The sequence below is a fragment of the Gracilinanus agilis genome, chromosome 2 (genome assembly GCF_016433145.1).
Source record: "Gracilinanus agilis isolate LMUSP501 chromosome 2, AgileGrace, whole genome shotgun sequence".
Classification (NCBI taxonomy): Eukaryota; Metazoa; Chordata; class Mammalia; order Didelphimorphia; family Didelphidae; genus Gracilinanus; species Gracilinanus agilis.
This window is the reverse complement of record NC_058131.1, coordinates 706,887,475-706,911,333: the sequence shown is the minus strand read 5'-3', so window position 1 is coordinate 706,911,333 and position 23,859 is coordinate 706,887,475. Positions and strand designations below refer to the sequence as shown.

The 23,859-nt window shown below is 41.3% G+C and overlaps 1 protein-coding gene across 1 annotated transcript in view; it reads right to left on the bottom strand.

Annotated features, from left to right (window-relative positions):
* Positions 1 to 23,859, bottom strand: part of RTKN2 (rhotekin 2) — a 68,736-nt gene that overhangs the window by 6,050 nt on the left and 38,827 nt on the right. Inside the window, exons 7-10 of the mRNA XM_044662946.1 lie at positions 16,224 to 16,318; positions 11,367 to 11,473; positions 9,935 to 10,066; positions 1,539 to 1,692 (exon numbers count right to left, since the gene is read on the bottom strand). Coding sequence (XP_044518881.1) covers positions 1,539 to 1,692; positions 9,935 to 10,066; positions 11,367 to 11,473; positions 16,224 to 16,318 — 488 coding nt within the window. The remainder of the gene's footprint in view (positions 1 to 1,538; positions 1,693 to 9,934; positions 10,067 to 11,366; positions 11,474 to 16,223; positions 16,319 to 23,859) is intronic.

Sequence of the window (23,859 nt, the reverse complement as noted above, 5' to 3'; positions counted from 1 at the left end):
CAAAAGAATGGATATATATATATTAGATATATATGTTGTTATAATTAGATAAATATATATATAGCTATATATATATATATTATATATATATATATATATATATATATATAATTCCACATTATTCTCCAAAATAGCTGGATCATTTCACATTTGCACCAACAGTGTATTAGTGTCTCCATTTTCCCACAATCTTTCCAACATCTGTCATTTTGCCTTTTTGTCATTTTAGCCAATTTGAGGTGTTGAGATCAAGAACCGTTTCCATTTCTGAAATCAATAAATGATTTAGAGCATTTTTCATAGTTATATATAGCTTCTTTTCCCAAAAACATACTGTTCATCTTTTGACTATTTATCCATTGGGGAATGGCTCATATTCTTATAAATTTAACAAAGTTCTCCATATATTATAGATATGAAACCTCTATCCAAGAAATCATCCATAAAATCTTTTCGCTAACTTATCATTTCCCTTCCAAGCTTGGCTACATTTGTTTTATTTATACAAAACCCTTTTAATTTAATGTATTCAGAATTATCCATCTTACATCTCACAAGGCTTTCCATCTCTTGTTTATTCATAAATTCTCCTCCTCTCCAGGAATCTGATGCCCCCCTCTCTCTCTGTCTCTTTCTCTCTCTCTCTCTCTCTCTCTCTGTCTCTTTCTCTCTCTCTCTCTCTCTCTCTCTCTCTCTCCCCCCCCCTGTCTCTCTCTCTGTCTCTCTCTCTGTCTCTCTCTCTGTCTCTCTCTCTGTCTCTCTCTCTCTTTCTCTCCCTCTCTTATCCACTTTGATCTTATCTTGGTAAGTGGTGTAAGACAATCAACCTATATTTATATTCTCTTTTGTTGCCTTTTCCCAGTTTTCCATTGTGTACTCCTTTGCACTGGAGTTACTGGATATTAAGTAGAGGATGACAATTTAGAAAGTCATATCAAATTCTCGGAAGGATTTTTGTGGCCTCGTCCTCTACCACAGGTGTGAGCACAAACGCTATTCCTTCCTGGTATTTGGGAAATGCTCATGGCGCCCCCTGCAACAGAAGATAGCTATGATCCCCATGAAATACTTTTAGTGCCTCTTTGCTTGCCAGTTTGAAGAGGGTAGGTGGGGCAGCCAGGTAGCAAAGTGACCAGGGTGCCAGGCCTACTGTTGGATGGTCCTGGGTTCAAATCTGACCTCGGCCCTGACTTCCTACTTTGGCACAGGTGCACAGTATTGACTTAAGGGCTTAAGAGGGAGGTTCCCCCTCTTGGTCCTCATCCCCTCCTATCTATTTCTGCTCCTCACCACTCTTGCTTTTCTGGTTCTCAGGCCTCTCCCTGCCTGCTTTGTGGCTCCTTCAACTTCACTGTGCGGAACTCTAAAACCATGCTGGGGCCCTGGAGGTAAACCGAGCCTGGCCTCATTCTGTTGGGAGATCCCTGTTAGGAGGTTCCCTTCCGGCCCCCCCAGGACTTCCCTGACCCCCATCCAGGCTCAGAGGCTGGATGAGGCACATCGAGGCTCCCCTTCGGAAGGCCCCCAGAGCTACTTACTGAAGTCCAAGAAATGCTGCGAGAAAGCTCCCATCCACGCGTGAAACGCCTCCGAGTCATCGGCCAAGAAGACCTCGGTGACCCCCAGGCCAGCCTCGATGTTGACGATGGAGAAGTGATCCGCCTTCTTCGGGACCACGAAGACTCGGGTGTCCTGGAAGTTCAGAGAAAACGTCAGCTCTCCGCCCTGCCCCCGCTCAAGAGAGGCCCTGGGAGGGGTGGCACCAGGAGGGCAGCTGGCCCTCCCCTCCCCGCCAAGGTCTGATGTCCAGGCTTCCCCGCTAGCTATGCCTCCGGGCACGGGTTTCTAATCACGTGACCGCTGGCAGGCGGGCTCCGCCCCTCCGCGTCCCACTGCAGCGGTGAGGTCAGCCTGCCTTCAGCACCAGGGAAAGACAACAGCGCCTCTACTGGCCGGAGGCTTCCCCCATTCACTTTCGTTTCTAAGGCTCCGAGCTAACGGTCTAGAAAGCCGCAGGAGATGCTCAAATTCAATTTTTTGACTGCCAAAAAGCATTAAAATAAGGCAAACCACAGATCCAAGTCCCTGAAAGGCAAAAGTCCTCTTGGTTCTGATCCGCCCCCTGAGGAGCCCACAGACGAGGTCTGTCGGAATATCAAGCAGAAAGAAAGCTTCCTCCGCTGAAAAGGCAGGGGGGGCCCAGGACGAACGAGGGACGGTGATAGAATGGCGGCGATTTCAAACTGGGTCCGTGGAGCTCCCTTTGTAGACTGGATGGGTCGGTGGTCATGTCTGCCGCTAAGGCTGGGAGCTCCAGGAGCCAGCTTTTGCCTTGTTTTACCCCAGCGCTTGGCACAGTGCCTGGCACAGGGGGCGATTCTTTTGTGGCTGGGCTCCTCTCCGTCCCCCGTGTGGTCCTCAGCTTAGGCAGGCGGCTTTTGGCTCTGCTCCTTCTCCCCTGCCTTTGTTCCCGTCTTTCCATACTTCTCCGTATTTGTCCTTTCTTAAAGGAGCCCATCTTCTTCCCCAAAGTATCTCCTCCGTGCCTGGTTCTTTGCTGCTACAAAACTGATGCCTTCCGCAAGCTGGTGTGCCACGGGGGCTTGGGACCCTCGTGTGAGGTGGTCGTTTCCGACCTTTCACGGCCCGTGTGGAATATTCTTGGCCATTTCCTTCTCCAGCTCATTTTACAGATGAGAAAAGAAGGCAAACAAGGTGGAGAGTGGCAGAGTCAGGCAGTGAATAGGGTCTGAGGCTGGATTTGAATTCAGGAAGATGAGGCTCCCCTCTTGGCCTAAAGGCTCGGTGTGAAGCAAGACCCCCGGATTATATTTCTCTTTTTAGTTATCTGGAGCATTCTTTCAGGGAGCTCTTTTGAGAACTATTTGTTCATATACTTGGACCACCTATTTATGGCTATTGGTCTTGGAAGTTTTTGTTGATTGTCTACAAATCTTGGCTAGCAAATCCTTTCCTAAGAATTCAATGTATTCTTTTGAAAATGTTATTTTATTAAGTTCCATAAAGTATCCTTTTGACAGTTTAAATGCCGTCCCATTAAAATGTAAATAGTTATTTCCATTTTTATTATGTTGGCACGACCCAGCCATGAACACTAACTATACCTTCAATTCTTTACCTTGTCTTCTGTAACTGAATCTACATCAAGTATTGGAGTGAGCAACTTTGGTTATTCCACATTGTATCAATGCTGCAGATAAAGGCCTATAAAGACATGTGCGAATTACCTGAGAATTGAAGGAATAGCTAAACACTAGATGGCAGAATCAAGATCTAAAAAGATTATGATATACTTGAATGGTGTGTCTTATCCAGAATGGAATCAAATAATAAATCTAACACACCATGTTGGAGGAAAGTGTGAGAATCCTCAGCTTTGAGGAAAGGCTGATTTTACCTACAACACTGAAGAATCAGTTTGTGAGGGACTTTATATTTTAGTATTTTGAAGCTTCGTCAAATGCGGAAGAAAAATATTCACTATCCAAGGTTTATAGACAACAAAAATTTCAAATCCTTAAAATCATTAAATATTTACTAAAGGCTTAGCAGGTCTCAAGACACTGTTAAAGCAGAGGATACAAAGAAAAGGAAAAGTCAGTCCCTATCCTACAGGAGTTGTGATAGCAAAGCCTGATATGTAAACATTTCATGACCAGATAATAAAAACTTCCAATTAGTAAGAATAAAAATGCAACTAAAACAAAAGTTTTAGCTCACACCCAGTAAACTGGCAAAGTTGACAAACAAGGGAAAGAGTACTGGATATACAGAATAATGCATTGCTCATGGAGCTATGAATTTTTCAGCATTTTTTAAAATAACAGAGTAGGAAAAAAGCAAATGCCCAACGATTAAGGAATAGCTAAACAAGCACAAGGCAGCTTGATGGCAAGGTGGAAACAGTACCAGGTCTAGAGTCGAGAAGACCTGAATTCAAATACAGCCTCAGACTGTGGGACTTAGCCTTGTTTGCCTCAGACTCCTCACCTGTAAAATGAGTTGGAGAAGGAAAGAAATGGCAAACTGCTCCAGTATCTTTGCCAAGAAAATACCAAAGGGGGTTGCAAGAGAGTCGGACATAACTTAAAACACATGGTGGTGCATGAATGGAATATTATTGTACAGTAAGAAATGATGAATATGGTGAATACAGAGAAGACTTGAGAAGATGCTCAACAAATGCAAATGAAGTACTAGAACCAGGAAAACAATGACTTCAGCCACATAAAAGGCAGGAGCCATCACACAGCTGAAACAGAATCCTGTGAAATTAAAAGACCAGACGTGGGTCCCAAGAAGATACATAAAGGGGGCCGGGGCGACTCTGGGGCTGGAAGAGTCCGACCTGTGACGTGATAGCTTTGGATGATACAGACTCGGAGTGAAACATACATGACACAAAACCAAACAAGAACAATAATTCCTTTTTAAAAAAATAAATCTGGCTTAAAAGTTAATGGTAAAGGGGCAGCTGGGTAGCTCAGTGGTTTGAGAGCCAGGCCTAGAGACGGGAGATCCTAGGTTCAAATCTGGCCTCAGATACTTCCCAGCTTCTCAGCTGTGTGACCCTGGACAAGTCACTTGACCCTCATTGCCTACTCTTACCACTCTTCTGCCTTGGAGCCAATACACAGTATTGACTCCAAGATTGAAGGTAAGGGCTTTTAAAAAATAAATAAATAAAAGTGGTGCCCAGTTGGTGAAGTGGATAGAGTACTAGGCCTGGATTCATCTTCCTGGATTCAAACCTGGCTTCAGACATTTACTACCTGGGCCAGTCACTTGACCCTGTTTGCCTCAGTTTCCTCATGAGCTGGAGAAGGAAATAGCAAATTACTTCAGTATCTTTGCCAAGAAAACCCCAAAAAGGGTCATGAAGAGTCAGACATGACTGAAAACAACTGAATTGTTCTTCCCAAGTGAGAAGAGTCATCCAAAATACCACTGACTACAGAAAAGACACTTCCCTAAAACATACTTAGGGATTTGCTCCCTGGAAGGTTTGGGGTCAAGTTTCAGGGCTAAAATAATCCCAGAGATAAAATAGCTTTCTTTGAAGGGATGTCCCCTAGATCAGAATTATATTTGATCTCAGCTGATTTAACTAAGAACAATAAGAGTTCACAGGAGAGGCAAACTTCTGCCCTGGGGCCATCTCTTCCCTGGTGCCTCTCCTGCTGCCCTCCCCCACTCCTTTTCCATGCCTCACATGATGCATTGCCCCCCTTAGGCCACTGTGAAACACACCCATACCCTGTACCCCTCTGGGTTTGGTCTTTCCCCATTAGAAAGTGAGCTCCTTGATGGTGGGGCCCATCTTGTTTGTCTTGGCATCCCCAGTCCTTAGCACAGTGGCTGGCACATACAATAAGACTGCTTTCCCTCCTCACTTCCCTTTTCTCCTTCCTTCCATTTCCCTCACAATCAGAGACTCCCCCAAATGGAACAGACTACCTATGGAGATAGATATTTCTGATAATGAAGGTGCACTAAGTGCAGATAAGGACATCCATCACATTGTAGAGACTGGACCCATGAGTTCAGTTTCCTCATCTCTGAGATCCCATGTCATGTGGCACAATTCCTGCTCCCTGAAAAACTAAGGTAAGAAAATGAAGAAATCTCACCCCTGAGACAGACAGGAAAAACCCCCTAAATGGAATAGGGTCCAAATGGATGTGCCATCATGGAGCAACAGAAGGCTCTTCAGGATCTTTCAATGGGGATGCCTCACGTGCCCTGGGAGGGAGCTGGGGGCTTGTGCTCAGATTTGCAGGAAACTTCCACAATGCCCCTCCTGGGTTCCTTTTACTCCCCTTGCTTCTTCCCTCCGTAGGTTTACTCCTTTGGGCCATGCTGGTAGAGAGATTTAACCAGCTCCAAGAAACATCACTTCTCAGCTAAGGAGTTTTCCCTTTGCATGTTATTTTATAGGGTTAAATGCTGACTTTTAGCATTTCCAAGCAGAAGGAATAATTCTAAATACTGTGAGATATTGCTCTTACCACTTCAGAATTCAATCCATGTCATTTTCAAGCAGTTCGGGTCTTTCCCTTCATTTATTTCTGTTTTTAACTCAAAAGCATCACAAAGTAGTTGAAAATATCACACAGGTCAATGTCTCCATTTGGTTCCCTTGAGTTAAATCTGCTCTAATCTTTAGAGAATAAAAAAGGGATTTTTGGAGAGGAAGCTGCAGATTTTAATATAATACCAAGGTACCATTTCATATGAAAACAGCTCGATAGCAAATCTGATGAATCTAACTCATTTAACATCCTTCTGTCTAAGAAAGTATGAAATGCAGTAATTCATCCGGAAGTACTATACATCCCATTAACTCAGGTAACCATAGATACCAACTTTTTTTTTAATTTGAGGTTAAAAAAAAGGTGTAAATGAAATGCAGAATATATCATTTAAATTAACTCCGAGGTTTCATCACATAAATACACAGAGATAATTATAACTCAGGGGAGACCACTCCTCTCGGAAGAAGCAACCTACACCTTGGAAAAGTGAGTAAAATAAATAAGCATGTTGGAGTACGGTCGGAGAGACAGCCAGCCTGCAGGAGAGGCTCAGGCCTTTCAGGGTCAAGGAAGAAAAGGTTCAGGGAAAAGGATGAATTTTGGGGAAGTATTATCCCTCTTGTGTTCACTAACACTAGGCGACGAGGGGAGTTGAATTCCAGAAAACCTATCATTAAATTAAAATTAATATCCAATAAGTATTATATAAGATTTATTAATTATCACTCGGAGAGGAAAAGTAAATCCTGAGCAGTTTTTCCTGACTGTAGTAGCAGGGAGACAAAGAGACAGAGACAGAGAAACAGACAGATAGACAGACAGGCAGGCAGGCAGGCAGACAGACAGACAGAAACATAAGGACATAACATGAAGACCAAAGTGGGGTGGTGAGTCCTGGGGCACAAAATTCTAATTACACAGGAAGAAAAATGTTGCCTCACCCCAAAACAAACGCCACCAGCAATAGGAGCTAAAATAGTAGGATCTCGGCTTCTGCTAAACAGAGCAGTCGAGGCAATTTAATGGGCTTTGCAGTCAGCTGTTATTAACCCTGCTATGGATTATCTGCTATGAATTTCTCTCATCCTTGGCTGGTTTTCCCTTGTCAATCAGAATGGGACTGTGCTGTCTTGCCCTCCATCCCCAGCTGGTGTGTTTTTAGGCAAAATTAAAAAAAAAAAAAAAAAAAAAACCCTACCTAAGGGAGATAAAATGGCAAATAGGAAGCATCCAAAGGCAAAGGACCCTGTTTAACCTTGGATAAACCATGTGGTAGTTTCTCTGGTCCCAGGGGGAATAGGTTGTCATCCCTAAATGCTTATGGATGAAGTAGGCAATGTGGTCCAGTGGGGAGAATATTAAATAATGGAATCCAAGGGGCTCAGTTCAAATCCAAGCTCTGTCTTTGAATGTGTGTTAATTGCCTTACTGGGTCTCAGTTTCCTTTTCTGCAAAATGAAGGGGTGAAACTGGAGGGCCTCTAAAGCCCCTTCTAGCCCTAAATCTGTGATCCTGCAAGAGTGGACTGACTATCTGATCCCTCCAGAAAGGCTCTCTAGAAGGTGTCATATAACAGTGTTTAACTCTAAAAACAAATAAGCCCTCAGTCCCCCAAATCTATGACACTCAATGTTGTTGTGATCATAAAATTAATCCAATTTGGTCATTAGGCTGATTGAAATCAGACTTGGAAATTTTGTTTTGTTTTTTTTGTTTGTGGGAGCAACAGATTTAGGAAAAATAATAGTCCTGGCTTGAGAGCTGGAATATAAGTGTTTATATAACAGTTTCTATAGAATTGGTTTCCTTGGTAGTCCTCTGGGTTTTATTTTATGCATCTAAAATCAGCATTCTGAGAAAGAAGGCCATGGACTTCCCTACACTGCTACGAGGGTCTGGTGCTCTCGTCCAGTCCTCACAATGAGGAGAGTGGCCTGGGAGGACTGGCCGGAGCCATCGGGATAGGATGCCGGAGCTCTCCTCTGACCCATTGCCGGGATGATCTGAAACAATTTAATATAGGCATCTCTCGTGGTATTAGGACTCATTTAAGCATAAAATCTGCATATTAATTTTTTTTAAAAGGCACACTTAAGTTAAAAAAAGAAAGCTGCTTCTGGGTTCTCTTTTATTTGCCAATGGATAAAGCTTTGGTTAGCAAAACGTTTCCTTGAACATTCTGCAGAGGGATTCTGGGATTCCAGTTAAGTACATGTAATTGAAAATGTCTTTATTTAACAGTATTCATACGGATTGATTATTTTTTTTTTGAGTTGAAGCAATGACTTTGAAGTTATTCAGCCTTTCAAATTGAGATTGAGAAGGGGGAGGGGGGTAGCTGTCAGGCTTTTCTTCTCCTCCTGTGACTATTTGTCCACAGATGGCTCCCTATGAAAATTAATGATGTGACTTAGCCTTACAGGAAACAGCATTTAGAAGGACAAGAATTCTAGTAAGAGTTCAGCCCAAGGAATCAAAACAACAATGCTATTATTTATGTACCTTAGCAACTACCCCCCCCCCCGATGTTTTCATGTCATCTTTTTAAAATCCAGATATTCTTTTAAAACTAGTTCCAAGAAAGAGGAACAAAGACAAAAAGGACTCAGATCTTTATAGAGCAGTTAAAAAAAAAAAATCAACCATCAAATGAAGTGAGAGCCAGAATTGTGAACATGATCAACATTTAAACAAATGAACCAAGCCACCAACATAGCTTTTAATAATGAGACCATTTGTTACGGGAATTAAGAGCCCGGCCACTGCCCTCCCAAGGGCTCCACCACAACCAAGAGCAGGCCATGCTCGCTGACAATGACCACGGGATGGCCAAAGACCAAAGTCCTGCCCTCGAAGAGTTCGCGACATAAAACTAAATAGGGGAGAAGTGCATTTTGTATTGTCTTTCAAAGAGATAAAATTTGAAAGCTGAGAAGCAGACGTTGGGGAAATAAAGAAATAAACTTCTAATAGATGAAACATTGGAAAAGTTTACATAAGAGGAAGCAGGAGAAATGAGAAAAAAGGAGTTTGTGAAATGAGAGCATGTTTCATAAAACACTCCAAGTAGAAGGAGTATTAGATGGGGGAAGGGATTTAAGACAAAGATTTTCTATTTAGTAAAGGGGGGGAGGGAGGGAGAATTGGAGTCCTAGAGTACATACAGAGAGAGATAAAGTAGCTAGAAAGGGAATAGAAGGAAACCAATTTCATTTTTTTTTTTAAAGAGAAAGGGGCTTTTTTATGACAAAATATTTATGAAAGTGAAAATTTTTGTAGCATTCTTTGCTCAAATATGTACTTATTACCCCCAAATTCTAAGATTACCTATAAAAAAATCAGTTTTTCTATGAATTTGTAATTGCTGATCTACAGTTCAAGTTTGTTTATATAGTCGTGTTAATGTCAGAATTTGACGACAAGAAGGCAGAGCAGCGGGCACCAATGCCCCCCAAGCTCCCACCCCGGACCCACTGCCCCAAGGGCCCCTCAGTTATCCCAGTGGCAGGCCGGGCCCTCCTCACCAGTCCTCCAAGGCTCGTCCTGGGCATTGATTTAAGGGAGCAGCAAGATAGTCTTCAGATTATACAAATAATGAGAGCTTTAAACTATCCACTTTATGGGGTGATGGTTCCCCGGTACAGGCTTTAAGCGATCTGCCCGCAAAACGCAGAGGACCCCTCTGTCTGACATACTGTAAATGGAAGTCTAAGATTTCCCCCTAAGGGAAGTTCTGGGGCAGAAAGAAGAAATTCAGAGGGTTCGAGGATTTTAAAATAGGACCAGGTTTAGTGAATAATATGTGCGAGGCTTCTTTGTGCAGCCCAAAGCCTTATATTTCTGAGAATCCTTCCTAGGGTAAGAGCCGGCTGTTTTACCTTGTTAATGGGCACTACCAAGGTGGGTTCCAGTTTCGCCTCGATTTCTTCTGCGCAGCAATAGCATAAGAGCTGGCTGCCTCTCAGCACACAGTAGAACCTTCTGAACAAAATCACATCTTGGACTATTTGCTGAGGAAAAAAATAATCAGCAAATTAACAACTTTCCCAGTTGAGCCCATTTTAATACAGTTTTTAAATTCTCCAAGTTTACTTTGTTTTTACAATTTGAAGCCACAAAAGAATTCCCTTTTAATTTCCTGTGAAGTCAAGTTTCCCAAGATCAAAATGCAAGTTAGCTTCAGGGAAGCTAAGTTCAATTCACAGACTCGAAACTACGAAGAAATAAAAAATGACCTCGGAGCTGCTCCCCCACAAAAATCACAATCAATACAATGTACGAGGAGATCTTTCACCAGATGAAGCAAGGCCATTAAAAAATGAGTGTTTCAAATATGATGGCAATCCATCAAATGACCAGAGCAAAATTAGAAAAATAACTTTGAGAGTTTCAAAATCTTGTCCTGCCACATTTTGCCGGGAACACTCAAAATGTCGACTACTCAGTAAGAATGCAAATTCTCTTTTCTTCTAATAATGGAATCGCTCAGAAAGAAAGCTATTGATTCACTATAGTCTATAATGAATTATTTACTGGATGGAAATAACTATTTATGGTTATAAATAAATCAGTAGTAGGTGGCACCAAGGCAGATTTGGAAGCCCAGAGGTCGAAGCGGTGCCAAATCCCATCTCTGCCAGAAACTGCCTCATGTGATAGGTGTCAAGCATTTCCCCCAGCCCAGATCAAGGCCTCCATGAGAAGAGGCCTTCTGTTGTTCCTCTGTATTCAGCAGAGCTAGAAGGGATGGGGGAATGGGATCGAGCTCCTCACGCAGCAAATTTATACCAGGCCCTCCATCACGGACACGCACAGGCACCTGGAGCCCTTTGGGCGGTGTGGGATCTCTTCTCAGAAGAATGTTCTTAAATGCATAAAAGAAAATATGCAGGCAAACGTAGGCGACCAATTCCAATGAAATAGCTCGTGGAGCCTGGTAAGAGACCCCAGTGAATGGCGACCACGAAGCAGAGAAGGGTGCCTTCCTGGTACGAAGATCGCCCGTCCTCTCCAGTTGTTTGGGGCCCACCATGGCCAAGTTCTAGCTTCTATCCTGAACCCTCTTAGCTTCCACCCCGTTAGCCCCAAAGCAGCAGAGCCCACCCCAACCATTGCTCTGGTGACTGATCGAATTTTTGACATAACACTTTAATAACCCCATAAAACTCTGATAATCCAAAATATACTTTTCCCTACTGGAAGAAGGCCACAGAGCAACATCGGGATACACAGATTTAATTGGGTGTAATATTCTCTATTACTTCCAACAGACATTCACTGCTATTACAGGATATTTAAAAGCATTCTAACCTGCTGATTAAGATATCCTTTGAATGCATCTTCAGTCATGCAAGCTGGCTGAGCAGCTAATCGGCAGCACATGTTGCCATACAAGGGGAGCCAGAATGATGACTCTTCTGTTTCAAAGAAAAAAATAAGGAGAAAAATCACAACCATTGTGTAGTGAGAGAAACTCATTTAAGCCAGTTACAAAATCCATTTTAATTTGGTGATCTATTATCTTTGTATAACAATAGGTTTTCAAATTCATTTTTCAGCATTATCAGCTGTTCTAATGTTTATCATCGGTTATCATTCCGGGACTGTCTGAGGCTCCTTCTACACAGAATACCAATGTCATGATCAGATACAAACAAATGCTCGCCTAAATCCAAGAGATTATGATGAAATTTCTGGGTTTGGTCAGTGGGGCTGCAAGCAAGCAAGAAGTGGTATTCATTGCATGTAGGCCCTTTTCTTTTACTGAAATGGACTTGGGCTTTTGGTGGATTGACTTTCTTTTGCTGCTAACAAGACAACACTAAGGACTGTGTTATTGGTATGCCACACATCCTAAAGGAGCTGATTTCACTGTTTTTTTTTCCAACTGATTTTATTGTATGAAAATTAGTTCTGTTCCCTCTTTGAAAAAAAATGACTCCCAAAGAATATCTAAGCTAAGACTAACGTATACAGTAAAGCTTTCAAATATTAAATTTAAAAATGTCTTGTTAGCATATTAATAATACTATAAATATGAATGCTCAGTAACCCAAATTTAGTTTTCGATTTGATTGGGAGGCTTGTAGGCCTTAAAGGAAAAAGAATAATGACTTAGCTTAACTAAACAGAAAAGAGCAATGGAAAAACCATAGAGCCTTTTGATCAAAGCCCTTCTCCTACATGACACAGCAGGCTAACACACCACTATGTCTCTTGGGCTTCTTAGAGACCTGGTTTCTCAGCAATATTCCTCCCCCCCCCCCCCGAATAAACGGGAAACTCATTCCCATCAAAATGGGAAAAAATGATGAAAAAGCATAAACTTACTTCTTCACTGCTAGTTCAAAAGGGTTTGATAGTGTTGGAATTTTTTGGAAATCTAAGTCAAGACAAAAGGTATTTGCTAAGCACATGCTAATGTGAAGGATAAGAGGCAACACGGTGGTTAGGAAAACTCAGATTGCAGTCCTTCCTCCTGTCCAGCTTGGCTGTGTAAGACCATGGGGTATTTAATTCCTCGATTCCCCAGAAACTCACTAGGAGTATAACTTACATGTGGGTGAGTTGCTATCAATCTGGATTGATGGAAGGAATTTCCATACTGGGTATTCTTTATGTAGGTGAAACTATAAGTTTTAACCAAAGATCCTTATCCAGTCCCTCAAGGAAAGAAAATTATGTAGGACACTTTGCCAGGCAATTGTGATTTGAAAAAATATAATCCCTGCCTCTAAGAAGCTTATTGTCCGGGAATAACATGGCAGTACACAAGTTAGAAGGCTATGAAAGGAATCTAATAATGGCATTTGGGGGAATATACCCTGTAAAGGTTATCAAACACAAAGAACTATTAGATTTTCATAGAAGCACTGACATTATAAAAATATGGGAACTAATCCAAGTCCAATAAAAGGGTAATATTTGAAAAACTGTGGTATATTAACCAAACAACCACAGAGTATTTATTAGGAACTTGTTATGGGCCAGGCATTGTGTTAGGAGTTGGAGACAGATGGGACAGTTAAGAGTAGATGGGATGAAGACTGATAACAGAGGTGGCAGACAGACCTTCTCTGATGTGAGTTTGCTTCTGATTTCTCTGCCAAGGAGAATGACTATCACATTGGAAACAACAGAACAAAAATGCCAAAAAGCGGGTTGTTGTGCAAGCTAAATGAGAAAATTAAGAGAATATATAGCTGCCCTTGTCCATGCTCAGGGCCTGAAAGAACCGGTTAATGGGATGGCCAAGTTTCTGTTGATAATGGCTGAAAAGATCATGGAGAACAGGTGAGGTAACACAAAGTTGGAGAAAAAAACACATTGACCCCATTTTTATAAAAGAGTTTTTTTGCAAACTGGAGTCCATCCATAAGTTGGACTTTGACTCCTGGGAAAATTCTAACGAGAATCATTAAAGAGATGGTTGATCCATATTTAAAAAGGGAATCAAAATGAGCCAGGCTCATCTCATTTCCTTTGTTTTGGGGTAGGACTACTAAACTAGGAGTAGGCAGTGAGGTGGTGCAATGGACAAAACCCTGGGTTCTGGAATCATCTTTCTAAGTTCAAATTTACTAAATTTTAATCTGAATGAGTCACTTAACCCTGTTGCCTCAGTTTCCTCATCTATAAATGAGCTAGAGAATAAAATGGCAAATCACTCTATAATCTTTGCCAGGAAAACCTCACGGACAGTATGGTCCACTGAACATCAATGTTGGAGAACGCTTACATTTAGACTCGGTAGAGCTTTCTAGGCCGACGAGGCTCAGTTGATATAAGAAAACTGGCCTGAAAACCTGGGAAAGTGACTTCACTTCTCTAAGCCAGTGGTGTCAAACTCAAACAGAAACAGCATCACTAATGTGTACACATAAGGTTCCCTGCAGGATGCAAATGGACTTAGTTTAAAATTTTAATGTTAACCATGTCTTATTGTATTTTTAGTTACTTTGTTCAATGTTTCCCAATTATATTTTAATCTGCTTCAGGCTGCAGTAGAGTGTAGCAGGCTAGGTGTTTTGACATTTCTACTCTAGGCAAATCTCTAAGATTGTTAAGCTGCAAACATTGTGCCAACCTGCACAGGGTAGGCTCTTCCCCAAGGATCTCCTTATAACAACCAATACTAGAGTTTCCTATAAACGCTGGTCACCATACATAATGGTAAAAACTAGGCTCCTTAGAACTTTTTCTAAGTTAGTATTACTTATGCTTTATATGCCTTAAGATATGGTGTTAGCACATTGTTATTGCAAAGTTATTACAATAAAGTTATTATTGTGTACCAAAAGGTGACAGCTCAAAAGGCTTTAAGGGCATAATGAAATATTTAAATCGGGTAACACAAAACAAAATTTTATCTTTATTTATTCTTAGTTATTTTAGCCTTTTACTGAACTGAACTTTGTGATTAAATTTTCATTCTAGAAATATACTAAAAATTTACATCCAAAAATGCTATAATTGATCCAATAAGCTTAAACAGACATTTTTGTCTTTGTCTCCTCAGTAGTTAGCTCAGTGTGGGGCCTAAATAAGTGGTTTTTGCATGAAACAAAGTTATATACATACAATATATATGATGTGTATGTATATGAGATATGAAAAATGAATGAACCTAGTCTTCTATAAAGATGTAATAAGATAAATTAAAAGATTCTCTCTTAGAAGTAAATTGGAGCCTAGAGACGGGAGGTCCTAGGTTCAAATCTGGCTTTAGACACTTCCCAGCTGTGTGACCCTGGGCAAGTCCCTTAACCCCCTTTGCCTAGTCCTTACCATTCTTTTGCCTTGGAGCCAATATACAGTATTGACACCAAGACAGAAGGTAAGGATTTAAAAAAAAAAGTTAATGGCAAGACTGAAGCGGGGTTGGGGACAGTTAGGTGGCTCAGTGGTTAAAGAGTCACAACCTGAGGTCCTAGTTTCAAATCTGGCCTTGGATACTTCCAGGCTATGTGACCTTGGCCAAGTCTCTTGATCCCCATTGCTTTAGCCCTTACCATTCTTCTGCCTTGGACTTAATACTTAGTATTGATTCTAAGACAAAAGGTAAAAGTTAAACCAGAGGGTATCTAGGTGAAGCTTTGTGATCCTGTGCAAGTCTTTTAACCCCAATTGCTTAGTCCTTACTGCTCTTCTGCCTTGGAACCAATATCGATCCTAAGACTAGTTTTGTTTTTTTATTCTAAACTAAAATAAAAAAGAAGAAAACCAGGCATTCAAGAAAAACCATTATTTCTAGGAAGCAATTTGTCACTTGGATGGTTGAGGTTGAGTTCCTCAAAAAAAAAAAAAAAAAAAAAAAAAAAGCAGTCTTTTCCTTCTTACCACTACTGGATAATCAATCCCGAAAAGCAGAAAGGTGGCCATTCTAATTTATTTTCATGTTTGGGGACAACTGGTGGGGTCAACTCCACTAATTTTGTACTCTGTGATAACTGTATTTAGAAAGTGAGCTTTTACTCATGAAATTATTACTGTGTTGTTGATTCTTTGCTTTGCTCATGAGCTATTAAAAATAAAAAATTTTAAGTCACTTTTCCAAAATCTAATTTAAAAAAAAAGCATCTAAGGGAGGGATCAGGGCTAAACGCAGGCTTCTGTAAAACTCCTAAACTCCCTGGAGCCATGCTCTTCCCCCCTCCCCTTCCCTCCTCTGTCTTCCTCCAAAGCAGAACAGATGTGAGAGGATAGGCATTTTTCTCTACTCAGCTGTCACCTGCCATCTTTCTTTTGCTACTAGGAAAAGAAGGTCTGGGCTACCTTCACACCCTTGCATTGGACACAGGGCATTAACTGCCTCCTGCCCCCAGAGCGGGTGGGTGCCTCAAATCTCAAGTCTGTTGGCAAAGTCTCCAGTTGCCGCTCCAACTGCCCAGGGGAACTGCAGGGAGGTTGTCTGCTTCATAAAGGGTGAAATGGGCCCACAGCATTTCCTTCTCTCAGACAAACATTCCACCCCTTCCTGTCCTGCCCCTCCACTCCTCTGTCCCGAGAAAGAGCAAAGAAACTCCCATCTGAAGGCTGGCTGGGAGGTCCTGTCAATAGAGCTCATGGACACGAAGGCACCAACAGAGAAGATGGAAGAAAACAAATTCATCTTTGAGAGAATCATGTCAATTCCTGAAAACTAAATGTACTAGTAAATAGACTTACCATTTCCAGTAATAGTAAGAGGATGAGTCTTGAAACTATCTTCGGTGTGTTCCAGGGTCAACGTAGTATGTGCAAGCAAATTGTACTCTACACTCCTAGAGTGAGACAAAATCTGAAATAAGTATTTCAGAGATAAAACATTTGGGCACATGGGAAGAGCGATGAGGTAGGAGCGGGAGAAGGGCTGTGTGTGTCTGATTTCATTCCAGCCGATATATGTTAACGACCAAATAGTATATATAGCATGCTTAATCCCTTTCTGGATTTTTAAGTAATGTTTGCAAATTATTTGGGAAATTCTCTATAAAAATAGACAGATGTATAAACACAGAAGCACAGAGGTATTTCTTTGGAACGTTTACTCTAGACCACTGATATTTTCCTCTTTCAAAGGTTTAATTAGTGCAAAATTGTGAGCTTTCTTCTGTAGCATGAAGGGGTTAGGTAACTTGTTTTTAAATCTAATGGCTTTTTTTCTCCTTAATTTTTGTCTTCTGCACTTTGCTATGTGCCAAAATAGCACCTTTTTAAAGCTTTTAGGAATTATAGCAATCAATTTCATCATCCTACATGGAGTAGATGATCATAAAATGTAATCTAAGTTATGTTTCATCATTTTCCTGCCTTTTATTTGTGCCAATTTTCAAAAACGGCATCATTGACTGGCATCAGCAAGACTTGGTCAAATTCTTGCTTATGTCTCATTCTGGCTGTATGACCCTGGGCAAATCATCAGCAACTGCATCAATGGAGGGTATTTTCTTAACAAGCTTTCCAAAAATAAGTCCTTCATGAACATATTTTTAAAGGACAGTGACATTGGGATTACCTATTGGGAAACCAAAAGATGGGCAGAATCTTCAAGAATGGAAGGTCAAGGAAGGCTTCCTAGCTGGCCCACTGGGTAGAGAGCCAGGCCTCTGGGAGTCAGGAAGTCGTGGGTTCAAATGTGGCCTCAGACCCTTCCTAGCTGGGGCAAACCTAGTCCTTGCCACTATTTTTTTTAGAATTAAGACAGGAGGTAAGAGTTGCTACCATGTTGCAATGAGGCAAGAGAGCACTAAATTGTTCATATTCCTTGACCTAGTGATCTCACTACTAAATATGTGGGGGAGAAGGAAATACACCTATTATGCATCTACTATATTAGGTGTTTTATTAAATATTATCTTACATCATTTCCCAAGAAAGTCAAAGTAACATTTATGCATGTGTTGGTGTATTTAAAAAGTTGGAAATAAAATGGTGCCCAGGGGCAGCTGGGTAGCTCAGTGGATTGAGAGTCAGGCCTAAGAGACAGGTCCTAGGTTCAAATACGGCCTCAGACACTTCCCAGCTGTGTGACCCTGGGCAAGTCACTTGACCCCCATTACCCACCCTTACCACTCTTCCACCTAGGAGCTAATACACAGAAGGTAAGGGTCTAAAAAAATAAAAATAAAATAAATAAAATAAAATGGTGCCCATCAGGTGGGAAATGAAGAACATGTAGACCACGAATTACAGATAAGATGAGGAATTTGAACTGATCTAGTTTGATATAAACAGAACCTGAAGAATATTCTATCCAGTAGATTAGTTTAGGGAAGAGGAAGGATTAACTGTAATGGCCAATTTAGAGAACTGAGGAGGAAACACACAACCATTGGATTACAGAATCAGAGTCAGAAGGACTTGATCTAAGTCACCCCAAGGTGCAATCTACCCTTTCCCAACTCCTCTGGCAGCTCACTTCACTCCTGGGCAGCTCTGAGGATTAGCTTGTCCTTTGCCCATGCAGAGTAAAGAGAACTTTCACTTGATAGCCCCGCAGATTGTAGACAACTATCGGCTCTCCCGAGTCTTCCTTTGACTCAGCTACACGTCCTTGGCTCCTTTAATCCATCCTAGCGTGGCGCCAGTGCAGAGGCCTTCGCCCTCCTGGTCCACATCCTCCGGATGCTCACCGTCTTACCCTTCCATCTCCTTGTTCTCTCTGGATACAGCTCAAGCTCACAGTGACTTCTTTGACCTCTACGGCACCTTGATGGCTCCCTGGGCAAACCGTCCACTAAAAACTCAACCTCTAGTTAGCCGCACACGTCTCTCCATCTCACATTTAGGAAGTCAATTTTTAAAGTCACGTTTTATGCTTGACAATGATTCTCATTAACTGCCATCTGTTAGTCCTTACTGGGGGTCTTTAATCATTGAGAGGCCACTGATCTAATTTATTGGTGATTGCTAGCCCAAATAATAAATTGATCATACTTGGGGTCCCTGGCTGAGATGGCCAACCTGACCTACTTTACTAACAAAGTATGTGTCATTGTTAGTAAAATGTTATCTTGGGGTGGCTAAGTGGCACAGAGTGAGGCCTGGAGATGAGAGGTCCTGGGTTCAAATCTGGTCTCAGACATTTCCTAGCTGGGTGACCCTGGGCAAGTCACTTAACCCCAATTGCTTAGCCTTTATCACTCTTCTGGCTTAGAATGAATCCTAAAACAGAAGGTAAGGGCTTAAAAATCAATTAATCTGAATGCATTTAAATAAATTTAAATATATTTAAAAATAAATAAAACTGTGATCTTGCCCCTGGAGAAAACTCAGTCTACCTTAGCTACAATCTTGCTTGCAGGAGAAATGTTCCAAAACCCACCTTAGGGTCCTGCTGTATATCTAAAACTGAAGTTGGCTGATCCACTACAGGTTTTCTTTCTACTTATCCTTGTGTCTTCCTAATTTCATTTTGAAAGAGTTTTCTGTTCCTCTTGGGATGACTTCCTTATAAAAGTCCACAGAAGGCTACTTTTCCTTCCTCTGAATCCTTTGCGATTTGCTCTGATATCTTGGGTATTAAATCCAACTATGCTCAGCTTTCCTCTTCTAATACAAACTCTAGCAAGCAAAGACTTCTTCCCCTCCCTCCAAGAGATCCATCATTTCCATCCAAGCAACCAGTTTCTCCCTGTTGGTGAGAATCTGATTAAGGACACATCCCCTTTGTTGGTGCTTCCATTTGGGGGAAGATTAAATTATCATTCAGACAAATAAAAAGTTGTTGGTTTGGTCAGCTTCGAATGGAGCCCTCCAGCAAATGTCTGGATGACTAAAGTCTCCCCCAATTACTATATGATGCCGCCATACCAACCTTGTCATCTATTTCCCCTTTTCCCCCAGGTGATCTAGCTCGCTCTGGTCTCTCTGGTTCCTGGCATTTCTGACAGAAAGAGGCATAACCCACAAGGCTGCTCCCCCTTCTTCCTTGTCCTTTTTGCTTTCAGGGTGACATATGTAGTAGTGGGAGCCTCAGTCCTGCCAGGGGTCTGTTCCTCTTAAGCTCTGTGATGGCCAGAGTTTGTAGAAATTGGGTCAAGATATCGGAGGTCCCGAGATATCCTTTTTTGGATTGTTATCTCCTTTGAACTTCTTGGTGTCCAGTCTGTCAGCTATTTTCCCTACAGTTCTCTCCATGGTTTCCTTGGTAGCTAAAAAGTCTTTTGATTAGATTTGCAAGATATTCAGCACCTGCTTTGTTGGGTGCACCCCCTCCTCTTAAGCAGGAAGGTGGGGGAAGGGGGTGGGACCATGGAAACAGAATGAGAAGAGATAAGTTAATTAAATGGTTTTCTTTGTTCAAGGGAAGGTTCAGTAGGTGACAGTTGGGGCTTAGGGGGAAAGGAATGATGAAAAAAAATTAAATTAAAAAAAAAATGAGGCGGGCACAGCTAGGTGGATAGAAAACCAGGCTAGAACCAGGAGGTCCCAGGTCCAAATGTGGTCTCAGACCCTTCCTAGCTGTGTGACCCTGGACAACTGACCTCCAATTGCCCGGCCCTTACTGTTCTTTAATATAGAAGGTAAGAGTTTCAAAAAGAATGAGGTGACATTTTAATCCATGTTATTGTTTTTATCATGGAGATCCTGTACCTTTATAGAGATGCTTTGGGGCTTACAAAGCACATCATTTATTTGAGCATAACAAAATTCTTATGGGATACATCATAGGCATGCCCATTTTACAGATAAGGAAAAGATGATTTGTCCAGGGGCACACAGCCTATAAGTGGCAGAAGCAAGATTTGAATTCAGGATTCTCTTGCATCTCAGGGCAACACAATTTCCACTCTACCATCGCTGCCTCTCTATGTTACTGACTATGATCTGATCACCTTCCAAAGTCTTCAATGTCTTTCATAGCAGTGAAGGATTTTAATAAAAATCTCATTCTTCCCTCCATACCTCATCGTGGCTGGAAGTGGACCTAAGGCTTCTCCAAAGCTACGTCTAAGGCAGAAAATGGCCCCAGGCCTAGTCTGAGGATTAGAGAAGATATATTTGGTATATCTTTATATAATATATATATATGTGTGTATATATATATATATAAATATATAAACACATAATATAAAGAAATACAAATGCATATAATATAAATACATATAATATAAATATGCATAATATAAATAATAAAATAAATATATGCATGTAATATAAGTATATATATATATCACCAGAGATGATCTGGGAGGGAGACACTACCATCTTGGGAGGGGTGTATCAATGGGGGAGGCGTCCACTGGTGCTTCAAGGACACAATAGTTTGGTATTCCTGACAAATTCCACCTAAAGCTACTTTTTTTTTTTTTGGTTAAAGGTATTAGGGGGCGTGTATTATTTTTTAAAGGAATCCTAAGATGACTCATTTTGTAAGGTATCGAATCCAATTTATCTGTTTGTACCATCAGTTGGTAGGTATATGAGGTATAGCAGTAAATTGTTGAACTCCTACTCAGGGGATATAAAATAGCCTGGCAAATCAACAATCAGGGAATTGGGGGGCTGAAAACCCCACTCCCAGTTGCATTAGTCCAAAGACCTACATTTTGTCAATAAAAGGGCAAAGAATCCGATCAGGAAGCATATTAAAAACTGCTCCCTAAAAATTCCATGTCTTCTTTCACATATAACAATGCCTGTTGATCTTTCAAGTTACCTCATTGTTCAAACATGACTAATTATAATAATCCTGCCAAAAATAACAATGACCTCGCTTTAAAAATATTCTCGTCAGTATTCCTCTTTCTTTCTAAAACATTACAGTCATTCCTTTTAGCCAGCTTCAACACTGAGTTTCCAAAAACTTAATCAGTGACTATTTTCCCAACCAAATAGGCTAATCAGCCTGGCAATTTGTTGTCCAGAAAATGTTGAGGAAAACAGAGGAGGACTTTAAAAGGCATGCTAGGAGAAACGTGCCGTGATTCTAAGAAAAAGTCACAACAGAGTCCTTCAAAGAGAGAGCAAGATCCTTTTCTCCAACATTGTCATTCTTCAGAGGAGGAGTCAAAGAGGTGAGTGGGGGGGTCTTGCATCCAAGTGAGTGGCTGAAGTGGGTTCAGACCCGGGTCTACTGACTACAAATCTACTGTTTTCTCTATTAACTACTACTTTGATTGTTCTATTCTGATTATTAAAAGATGGATGGCAAGTCCCAACTCTGATTCTGGTCATTCTGATGGTGGTTGAAGACCTGGACCTTCTGGGATTCTAGTTTGACACCTAAATCGCTGCAGGATAGATATCATCCTAAGGCTGGTGTTCTCAGTGCTGATGGGGCAGTAAGAAAGAACTGAATTTTAAAATCAAATTGAAGGATAAAAAGAAGCATAGAGATCATCTACTTCAACCCTTGCATGAAGTTTGGAGACATTTTGACTTATACAAAGAAAGGGAACCCAAGGTCATCTGGGCTACTTGGCTTTTCTACAGATGAAACAACTGAAGCCCAAGGATAGCACTAGGTCCTAGAACTCCAGACTTCCAAGGAACTATACTGCCATTCTTTCCAGATGCGTGTGGATCTGGACATGCTTCTTCATTCAGCCCTCTCGGTTCATGCATTTTGTCTCTCAACACCTACTCCAGATTTCCAATATGTGAACTTTGTGATAATAGTCCTTCCAGAGATGAGTGCCCAGATGCTACAAATCCTGTTCTTTCTGAATTTTTCTAAATAGTTGTCTTCCATGTTTTCTTTCATCTGGGAGGGAATGAACTTGCTTTAACCCTCATCCCTTTGACATCTTCTTGTTCTATATAAATAAAACCAGTCCCCAAACATCCAAGAAACAAAATTTCTTGCACTGCAATATGGCGGAGCACCACAAACACATACTCCCAAGCAGTCATTCCCTAAGTCTGATTTACCAGAAAGGAGTCTTTTTTTTATGCAAAAAAATAGAAGGGAAGGAGAAAGGCTCATGTTAAAATGAAGAATTTTGTGAGACAGATCCAAGGCCTATAATTTCAGTGCAACCGAGAACTTCTAGGTATGGAAACTCACTCCAGTAGTGCCTACTGGCACATTCTATGACCCTATTTGTTTGTCACTTAGCCCAGCCACTGAAAAGTGACTTCTCCAGGGTCACGCGGCCTATATGGATCAGAGGTACAAAGATCACTCTCAAAGGTTTTCGGTCTGAATGACAAATTGGCCTTACCAATAAATATTTTAATTCAAGATATATTATTGGTGGGATTTTCAAAAGTATACCACCAAGGCAGGTAGCTGGCTCAGTGGACAAAGAGCCAGGCCTACAGATGAGAGATTGAATTCAAATCTGATCTCAGACATTTCCTAGCTGGGTGACCCTGGGCAAGTCACTTTACTCTCATTGCCTAGCCCTTACTGCTCTTCTGCCTTGGAACCACTATACAATACTGATTCTAAGACAGAAGGTAAGGGTAAAAAATATATACATTGCCAGGCTCTAAAATAAAAATAAATATTGATTTTACTATTTGATCATCTTTTGGCACAAAATAGATCTGGATTCTCCATTTCTAAGTCTGTGCTGAGTATTTTAAACTACATTCCCTTGGAGAATGTTCAGAAAGTTTAGAAAGTAGACTGGGGATTCAGAGCCAAGATGGTGGGAGTACATGGAGCAACTCTCCTGACATTTCCCTCCATTTAACTTTAAAATGACTCCTCAAATCCAATTCTGGAGCAAGAGGGACAACTTGGATAACTTAGAAGGTGAGCAGGAGAGGTCTGTGATACCAGGGTGGGCACGGGCCCAAGCAGAGCTTCAGCAATAGCACCATATTTGGGAGCTCTCAGCCCTGATGGTGAATGGGCTGGACAACTGGTCAGAAAGAGATTCCAATTCCAAGGCCAAGAGAAACACCAGTACTTACAGCTGCAGGGAAGAAAGGACCCTCCTGAGTAAAGACAAGCAATGACTATCTCTTTCCCAGGATCACAGCATCTTAGAAAAACTCGCATTCCTCAGAACTAGCTCTGAAAACAGCAGCATGACATAGAGCTTGGATCAAGGTCTATCTGTCCACAGGTGAACATAGCCCAATAAAGTTCGAAGTAAAGAAATAGGCTGGGGAAAATGAGCAAACAAAAAATAAATTGAAAAAAGCCACTGGACACAGGAAAAACCATGATCTGTACTCAGAAAAAAATGGAAGAATAAGCAAAGTCTCAAAAGAAAAATGTTATTTGGGCCCAAGCCCAACAAGAATTATTAGAAGAATTAAGAGATAAAGTGACATAGAAAAATTGGGCAAAGAAAATGATGCAAGATTATGAAAAGAGAACTGGCTAACAGTAAGAAGCAAAAAAATAAAATTGGCCAAATGG